This window comes from Aplysia californica, unplaced genomic scaffold (genome assembly GCF_000002075.1).
Source record: "Aplysia californica isolate F4 #8 unplaced genomic scaffold, AplCal3.0 scaffold00427, whole genome shotgun sequence".
Lineage (NCBI taxonomy): Eukaryota > Metazoa > Mollusca > Gastropoda > Aplysiida > Aplysiidae > Aplysia > Aplysia californica.
The window spans coordinates 62870-72869 of NW_004797697.1; the positions used below are offsets into that span (position 1 = coordinate 62870).

The 10000-nt window shown below is 42.3% G+C and overlaps 1 protein-coding gene across 1 annotated transcript in view; it reads right to left on the reverse strand.

Moving 5' to 3' along the window:
- The window catches only part of LOC101860352 (acetylcholine receptor subunit alpha-like), an 11755-nt gene extending 1919 nt beyond the window's left edge, over positions 1-9836 (reverse strand). Inside the window, exons 1-3 of the mRNA XM_035971392.1 lie at positions 9783-9836; positions 8449-8582; positions 2448-2969 (exon numbers count right to left, since the gene is read on the reverse strand). Of these exons, the coding sequence (XP_035827285.1) occupies positions 2448-2969; positions 8449-8582; positions 9783-9836 (710 nt within the window). The remainder of the gene's footprint in view (positions 1-2447; positions 2970-8448; positions 8583-9782) is intronic.
- Between the last annotated feature and the right edge of the window lie 164 nt (positions 9837-10000).

The following is a 10000-nucleotide window of genomic DNA, read 5'->3' on the forward strand; positions in this document are numbered from 1 at the left end:
ACCATTCCTTCGGTTTTGCAATACATAAACTCTGAAACTACCCACTTCCTTCCCAAACTTTTACACTATCTTTATAGCGAGTAAATTATGCACTTTTATCCCGTGCTTCCTCATTCTGGTGTCTGTTTACAATAGCGTTATAAATTCTCTCTATCGTTTTACACCCCCCGCCACCTCCACCTCCCATTTTTTGGTTCTGTCACCTCTTGGAAACCTGTCCTTTAGCTCGGGCACTGTTGCGAGATTCACGCCCGTTATCTGCTTTATCGATTATATGATCTGGCATTGAAGTGAAATCGATAAGACAAGAGTGTGGTAACTATTTTGTATTTGCGGTTAGAAAACTTTCTCCAGGATCTAAAAATGTGCGTCCGTGTCCGAGCAAATTGTGTTGTAAATACAGAGAGAGAGAGAGAGAGAGAGAGAGAGAGAGAGAGAGAGAGAGAGAGAGAGAGAGAGAGAGGGTGAGAGAGAAGATAAGGAAGAGGAGAAAGAAAGAAAGAAACATGTTTTAGAGCGTCAATGCGGTATTTTCCAGGTATACTTGTGACAAAGTCGCGAATGACAGCTGCAATCCGGACATTTCTTCAAGTGAGCAATCAATCTGGATTTCTCATCCTACCTTTCAGATTCCAACAACAACAACTCTCTTCAAGCTTGCGGATCAAGCTGCTCAAATGGGGGGGGGGAGTTAAAGTTGGGTCTATTTATGGTATCTGGGCTTTTTATGTATTACAATACTTCAGTCACTTGTAAGTCTAAAAAAACACCAAAAGCCGTAGTTTAAAAGACTTAAACAAAAAGCTAAAGTTACTATTTAGAGATGTTTTCCTGTTGTACTTCCTTGCTATAAGGCTGTATCTGAAAGGTCATAGTTACCGAGATAGGTTTATAAACCAGCCCCTCCCCCCTCCTCCCCCCTAAAAACGTAACACTACAGTCTCTGTTATTCACAAGCCAAACGTCACAAAAAACCAATCCACCGATTGTTTCGAAATGAACATGTAGCGACAATAATTCACTTTGAGGACGGGAAAACATGGGTAACAAAACAGACCACGAGATAATATGTACGTTTTCATTTATGTATTACTTCTTTTTTTTCAAGAACATTCTGAGCAGAGAAATAAGTGTTAAATCATGATCGCCGATGTCCGTCCCAGGTCTGGTTCTCAGAAAAGAAGACTACAATTAATTTTAAAAGATAGTTAAATAAACCATCCTCCAAAAAAATTTCACCCCCCCCAAAAAGAACAACAACAACAACCCCACAACAAACACAAACAAAAGATCCCCCCCCCCCCCCCCTTAAAAAACCCAAACCAGACCAAACCAAAACTAGGACAAATTTAAGGATAAACAACCGGTGCTGGGTAAAGCTGGGAATGAAATGGCAAGAATTTATTACAGATAATGAAATGTTGGAAAGAGCTGGAATTGAAAATATCAACACAATCATAAAAGAGAGAAGATATGGAGATATCTGGGACATGTTCTGAGAATGCCAAAGACAATATTGCCCTATCAGACATGGCGTTGGGAACCAAGTGGAAAGAGAAAGCGCAGAAGACTAACAGTAAGCTGTAGAGGCACTTTAAAAGGTGAAGCAATCACCTAGGGCCTGGATGTGCCGAAATTACAGAAAATGGCCCGGGACAGACAAGCGTGGCGTCGACTGCTCTCAGCCTTATGTACCTGACGGTATAGGGAGAGAGTTAGTAAGTAAATCAACACTGCTCTCCGCCTTATGTACCTGACGGTAGAGGGAGAGAGTAAGTAAGTAAATCAACACTGCTCTCAGCCTTATGTACCTGACGGTAGAGGGAGAGAGTTAGTAAGTAAATCAACACTGCTCTCAGCCTTATGTACCTGACGGTATAGGGAGAGAGTAAGTAAGTAAATCAACACTGCTCTCAGTCTCCGCCTTATGTACCTGACGGTATAGGGAGATAGTAAGTAAGTTAATCAACACTGCTCTCCGCCTTATGTATCTGACGGTATAGGGAGAGAGTAAGTAAGTAAATCAACACTGCTCTCAGCCTTATGTACCTGACGGTATAGGGAGAGAGGAAGTAAGTAAACAAGTGGTGGGAACAAGGTATCACCACACATGGCTCACAAGCTCACCTGCCAACCACCTATGACCACACAGGGTTCCCAAGCTCACCCGCCAACCACCCACGTCCACACATGGCTCACAAGCTCACCCGCCAACCACCTATGACCACACAGGGTTCCCAAGCTCACCCGCCAACCACCCACGTCCACACATGGCTCACAAGCTCACCCACCAACCACCCACGTCCACACATGGCTCACAAGATCACCCGCCAACCACCCACGTCCACACATGGCTCACAAGATCACCCGCCAACCACCCACGTCCACACATGGCTCACAAGCTCACCCGCCAACCACCCACGTCCACACATGGTTCCCAAGCTCACCCGATAAAGTTGAAGTAGAGGGTGAGCGACACAAAGTTGGAGACCAGAAAGGACATTTTCTCCCCTGAGTCGGGCGGGATCCAGAAGACCAGCAAACTGACCCATGACGTGATCATAACGGGCAGGATGACGCACAATGTGTAGTACAGGTGGGCTCGTCTGATGGTCACTCGCAAGTTGATGAGCGGCTTCTCGTTGTTCAAAGTAAGGACGTCCATTTCCGAGCTCTCGATGGTCCATTCCGTCTTGGTGAAGATCAGATTGAGACTCCCGTCTTCGATGATTCGGATGTCGTCGACGCTGGGTCTGACGTGTATGTCGAAGCCTTTCAGCACCATGGTGATTCCGCAGTCTTGCGTGTCAAAGGGGAATTCTGTCAAGTCAAACGGGCATGTGGTTCTGAGGGTGGTGGCCACCTCGAACTGTACCGTGCCGTCAGACGAGAGCTGGAGGTAGTAGGGGTCAGCGACCTTGACCAGGTCGTCTAGTGTGTTGGCCACATGGATTTCTGGGTGCCATAACCTGGGGGAGGAAACAAGGGGGAAGGTGAACGATAGAGAGAGAGAGAGAGAGAGATAGAGATAGATAGAGATAGATAGAGAGAGGGTGAGAGATTGAGAGTGAGTGAGGAAGAGAGAGAGAGAGAGAGAGAGAGAGAGAGAGAGAGAGAGAGAGAGAGAGGGAGAGAGAGAGAGAGAGAGAGAGAGAGAGATAGAGAGAGGGAGAGAGAGATTGAAAGATAGAGAGAGTGAGAGAGGGGGGGGAGAGATAACAATAATAATAACAAATAAATAACATTGGTATAGCGCATATCCCCGCTCAACAGCAGGCTCTATGCGTTCAATGGAGTGTTATAACACGCAATGCATCGAGATGAAATCAGTCAGGCGCTCGTGAAAATACTGATAAAGAGGAAACCGACATTCTTCCACGCGTTGGGCACTTTTGTTCGAATTCCTCCTCTCACCCAAGATAACATGACACTCAAACATCTTCTAATTTGCTGCCTATGGCACAAGAGCAAATTTAAAGACCCAAGGCAGATACACAGAAAGAATTGATTTGGTTTTTCGTGGTACATATTAATTGCTTGCACCTTTGAAAGAAAAGACAATGTATCCTTTTCGAAAGGTCACTGATTTTTTTTGTTTGTTTAAAAAAAAAATTTTTTTTTTGGGGGGGGGGGCAGGGTGGGGGAGTGAATGTTTTACGGCGTTTGCAACTGAATACGGTCGTACTGTATTTGCAAACTGTTTGCCTAGAACTCTCAGAAACATACTCGGTTTCTCTAGGAAGCATACAGTGCAAGCTGAGGATAGCACATACTCAAACATTAACAAACTGACAAGATCTTTCGCTGTCTATGGCTGGGTACCCATTCCCACGTGGGTGAAGTGAGGTAACTTTGTGTACAGTGACTTTTTCAATGACACAACGTCGGGCCCCTGGCGGGATTCGAACCCTCGACCTTACAGTTGCGAGTCTGAGAGCCTAACCATAAGGCCACCGACACTTTCACACCATGACTACCTCGTCAACAAAAGACATGGGGACTCATGTCTGTCAATATCGCACGTCTCTGAACCGACGGAAACATTTGCTCGACATTTTTTCATCCCTCCAAAATATTTGCCATGCCCATGCTCTGAAATATTGAATCTATTGAGTGGTGGGTTTTGGCATCTCCAAAATGATACGGGTCCATAGTATTGTTCTAAATCAATGGTATCATTCTTGAGAATGTTTTCTCAGGTACAAACATTATAAAGGAGAGAGGGTTATAGCTAGATTCAAGCACTATAAAGGAGAAAGGAGAGGAGCTTATTGTTAGATACAAGCATTATAAAGGAGAGAAGGTTATTGCTAGATACAAGCATTATAAAGGAGAGAGGGTTATTGCTAGATTCAAGCATTATAAAGGAGATAATTTTTTGTCAGATAGAAGTAATATAAAGGAGAGAAGCTTATTGTAAGTGACACATTGTTTTATTGTAGTTCCTCAAGTGATCGAAGACAAAGAAACAACATGCTTTAACAATATCATAGAACTGCGAGGTGTATTTCCAGGAATCTTTAGACGGTAAGTTCAAAATCAAATCAAATTCAAATGTGCGAGCTCCTAATTATGACTTGATTATGTAGTTGCGAGCGCCGTAAAACTACTACTAAAACAAAAACAAAATTCAAATGTAGGTGTTTTCGCGCTCCCATCGCCCTTTTATATATTTAAATATCTTTGGAACTTTCAGATTTTTACTAAAATAATCATTTTGACCGACTGCTATGCAAAGCGTACAGATCGGATTAACGAGTAAATTTCCTCTTTGGAAAGTGGTGTCACAGAGTTCCCCACGTCGTATGGATACGATGGTAAAACTCGACGTACGGAAAGGATGAAAAAACCCCAACCCATCAATGATAAGATAAGGAGGTTTTTGTGTAGATAAATGATCCTAACACAACTCATCATTGATTTCTCTTGTTTGCACGTTTTCTTTGAGAAGCTTATAGCAGCTGTTTCTAATTTAGAGAGAATATTTTGTACATGTATGTACTTTCATGCGCACGACGTATTCATTTTTTTGTTGAGAGACGAAGGTTCTGCTCATCACGTACAGCTGTATTGCTAGTACGGAAAAGAGCGCTATAGAGATGATCTGCATTATTGTTGAATAATGATAATGATAATGATTAAAAACAAGTGATAATAACAACAAAAACAACATCAACAACAACAACAACAACAACAACAACAGCAACAGCAACAACAACAACAACAACAACAACAACAGCAACAACAATAACAATAATAATAATAATAATAATAATAATAATAATAATAATAATAATAATAATAATAATAATAATAATAATAACACTTGCATGTACCGATTAAAACACCATACACCCCCCAAAAACAAACAAACAAACAAACAAACAAACAAACAAAACCACACACAATAACCCCCCAAAAACCAGCAACAGCAAACAAAAGAATAACCCCAAAGAAATGTTTTTTAAAAAAGGAAAAAAAACAAAACAACAACAACAAAACGTGCGTCTGCAAGACGTCTTTGAAGTGTAGGCAAACGCTTCTAAGGTGAAAAACGGTAGCCTCAATTATTGGAATGTCACGTTCTTTTAAAACAATCTCTGTTCGCATCTGTCTATTGGAAACCACTGGAACAATCCCCCCTTTCTACGAACGGAACAATATTTAACACGGATGGAAGAGATTGCAGAAATACAAGTGTTTACGTCTTTATTGTTTAAAGCTAAGAAATAACATCTCTTTCTTTCTGTATATTACTTTCTTGCACTTTGTAGGCGGGGGCTCTGGTGTGGTTTGCTCCTTTTTTCCTATCAATGCAAACTTTTATCATGCTGATCTTTTATTCTTCTTTTTTGTGTTTGTTACTCTCGTGTAACACCTCTAATCTTAGGCTCTTATAGACCTTATTACGTTGCAAGTGCTGTAAAACTCTTACAAAAACTAACATTTCTCTTTGTCCACCTTTCTTTTCAATTTTTTGTTCCAATCAACCACTGCATCCCTATCTCCTTTCTTCTCTCTCTGTTTCAGGCTCCTCCCTCAACATCAAGAGAGACAACTATACTGTGATTGATTACGACTCAAAAACATTCTTGGCTTCCCGGGAAACATACAGTGTAAGCTGCGGGTTACACACGTTCAAACACTAACCAACTGACAAGATCTTTCGTTGCGTATACCTGGGTACCCTTTCCAAAGACACTCTACCCCCGTAGTGTATACTTTCTTTGCCCATTTTCACCAGGGGGAAGGGAGGAAAGTTAGTCAGACCCACTGACAAGATTGGAACTCTTCACCTTATTTTGAGAGTATGAGAGCCTAACCACTAGACAGACCACCGGATCATCACATTTAGTCCATTTTAAGGACAAGCGGGCTTATCCAGATTTCGGGGGTTTCCAGAAATCTTGACCTACACCAGAAGTGGGCATTCCCCTACCTATTGGAGAAGTTTGGTTTTATTGTTGTGTATATTTATTTAGTTATAGAGAAAACTCTCCTTGTTTTTTAATGAAACTGAACAAGGGTCCAAAAATTTTACCTTCGATATTCCCAAAACAGCATTTTTCCGGATAGCCCCCTTGTGCTTAAAAGCGACCATTTATGAACTACAGGGATTTAAAATCTATCGCTGATCCGACGTGATGTTTCTTCACAGCCCCGTGTTCTGTACATCAGTAGTAGCGTGTCTGTTCACTTTCTACACCCACGCATCGGCTGCAAATGTCGCCACAGAGTTTACCAAGTTCATGTCGATCGACTCGTGTAAAGAAAGCTTCATGGTCTCCCCTCCTACGTTGCTCACGGCGTGCCCGGAGTGTGGTCGAGGTGCGTGCGCCTCGGGCTGTGCTTCTAACCAGTCGTGCGTGGCGTTCACTTACACAGACACAAACCTCTGCTACCACTACAAGGGCTGCCCTTGTCCCAGGAAAGATTGCTACGACAGATCTAAGATGTCCGTGAACAAGGCATTCATCAAAATGCCCGTACATGTTGGGGGATGTAAGTCCCGATCAAAGAGTTCTTTTCTTTCGAGGATAATGGCGGGATGATGAACGACGTACACTCTTGACGGGAGCTGGAATCTTAGCTTTAACTTTGGTCCTTTCAAAGGTAGTAATCCATAAGCGTTAGTTGACAGAGCTGGGGTTGACCGTTTCAACGCAGCCAGAGTAAGGAGGAGTTGGAGATATGATTTTGTGGGCGGTTGGCTGGTGCTCTGGTGTGGTATGTTCCTTCTTTCCCATCAAACGTCTGTCGTCCTTATCTCTCCTCCTTCTTTTTGTGTTTGTTACTCCCTTGTAACACCTCTAATCTTCGGCACTTATATGACCTTTTTGTGCTGCAAGTTTGGAGTTGTTTTGAGAATGCCGGAGAATCTCAATCTGAGCTTTATCTTTGGGCATGTCTACGTCAGTAGCGCGGAGAGGGAAGAGACAGAGTGAGTTGACTTGGCTAAACCAGAACCTGGGCATGGATGGCTGCTGCCTCTATAAATAAATCATTGATAAATGTAATTGAGTTGACTTTAAGGAGAACTTTGTTTCGCTCATTGGCACGGTTTTATTTCATTTTCTATGAAAGAAAAAAACCAACAAAGGTTTAGGGAGAGGGTAGGGGGGGGGGGAGTGCTTTCTTATAACTGTATCTGGAAACAGTACTAGAATAGAACAATATCTGAAAGTTGTTTTAGAGCATCGGAAGAACTGATATGATTGAAGGAAAGTGAAATTCTGTGGGAAAGCTTTTTGCTTAAAATAAAGTGCACTTAGTTTTGTCAGAAGTACCATTTTTCTCTATGCCGTGTGCTAATCACCGTCAGACAACATATTGACAGAACATTATCCCTGGTGATCATTTAGCCTGTGTGCCGCTACAGACCTGTAGACCATGGCACTCGTTCAAACGATTTAAGTAGGTGATTGGTGGTTTGCTCCTTTCCTATTAAACAATTGTCGTCCCTATCTTTCCTCCTCCTTTCCTATCAAACATTTATCGTCCCTATCTCTCCTCCTTTCCTATCAAACATCTATCGTCGCTATCTCTCCTCCTTCTTTGCTATCAAACATCTATCGTCGCTATCTCTCCTCCTTCTTTCCTATCAATCGTATATCATCCCTATCTCCCCTCCTTCTTTCCTATCAAACATCTATCGTCTTTATTTCTCCTCCTTCAATCCTATCATCTTTTTAATGCTTCTTATTCTCTAGTAACACCTCTTGTGTTCGGCACTTCGGTGACCTAATTGTGTTGCAAGTGCCATAAAACGCTTACAAAACATAAATCAAAATAAAATAAAACTCAATCCGTCATCTTGTTGACTATGCAAGTAGACGGGGAAAAAAAACTCGGACCAAAAACTTCGAGCTAAAAACTACGAGCAAAAAGTACGACCAAAAACTCCCGCCAAAGTCAGATTCGGCACGTTCCAACAGCACGTGCCTTTACCTGTCGGGGGGTGCCGTTGCCATGGTGATGTTGTCGTAGTCCTCCACGTCCCAGGCCAGGTCCTCGTCTGTCCACGTGACGTTGAAGAAGACCACGCTGGACACACTCTGTTTGGACTCGATGACCTCATTAATCTGTCACAGTCGTTGGAAATATTCAATAAATGTTAACTGATTCAAATTAATGTCTTGATTTTTACGAAAAAAAACCTCAACAACCCCCCCCCCCTCACCCCCCCCCCAAAACAAACAAACCAAAAACAACAAAAAAACTGCCCCCCAACAACAACCCCCAAAAAACAAAAACAAACAAACAAACAAAAACCGGATAGAGAGCGAGGCAGCGGTAGACAAAGAGAAACTTATTTGCAAAACCCGGAAAGGATGAGTGATAGTGATGATAGTGAATATAGGATTTTTGAGAGCATACTAGAGGAGAAATGACTTGACAATCATGATATCCAATGTCTGTTTCAGATCTGGTAGGCCTACTTATGATGATGATGATGATGATGATGATGATGATGATGATGATGATGATGATGATGATGATGATGATGATGATACTAATAGATAGCATTTGTATAGCGCATATCCCCGCTCAGAAGCAGGCTCTATGCGCTTTACACTATATTATTACCCCAGCAGACCATAGAACACTCCGAAACATTCTCAGCTTCCCGGGAAGCATACAGTGCAAGCAGCCGATTAAGCGCTCAAACACTAACAAACTGACAAGATCTTTCGCTGTCTATAGCCGGGTACCCATTCCCACCTGGGTGAAGTGAGGAAAATTCGTGTAAAGTGCCTTTCCCAAGGACACAACGTCGGGCCCTTGACGGGATTCGGACCCACGACCGTACGGTTGCGAGTCCGAGATGATGATGATGATGATGATGATGATGATGATGATGATGATGATGATGATGATGCTGATGCTGATGATGATGATGATGATGATGATGATGATGATGATGATGATGGGTTTAACGCCTCTTCCAACACTGTAAGGTTATTAAAGAAGCAGGATCTCCGAATATAAATGTTTTTTTATGTGTGTATGATGTTATTTCGAAATGTGCTACAGAATTGCATTTGGTCTTCTGATGATCAGACATGGTACGTGTCAGCTACGTCATTAGCCTCTTCATTACTGAACAACAACAACAACAACAACAACAACAACAACAGCAACAAAAACAGCAACAACAACGACAACAAAACACTTGTCATCAAAACTAAGTAATTTGTTTTGGTGATTGAAAAATGGGGTAGAAGAGGAGGGTGAGGGGATGAGTTGGAAAGTGTGTGGGAGGAGAGGAGGATGAGGAATACATTGTTCCTGGGAGTGTAATTCTCAATTTCCAAACAGCAAAAGTCTGATGCCATGATGTCGTTCGCTCTTCCTGATGTGTGTACCTCGTAGTTTTGACCAAGCGCTATCTTAGAATTACAAAGTTTTATCTGCTCAGTAAGTACCCAGTTTTGAGAAATTTGGGTCAAAGATTTTGAGTTTCACAACATGCCAAGCTTTTCGAATGCAATTCTTTGAA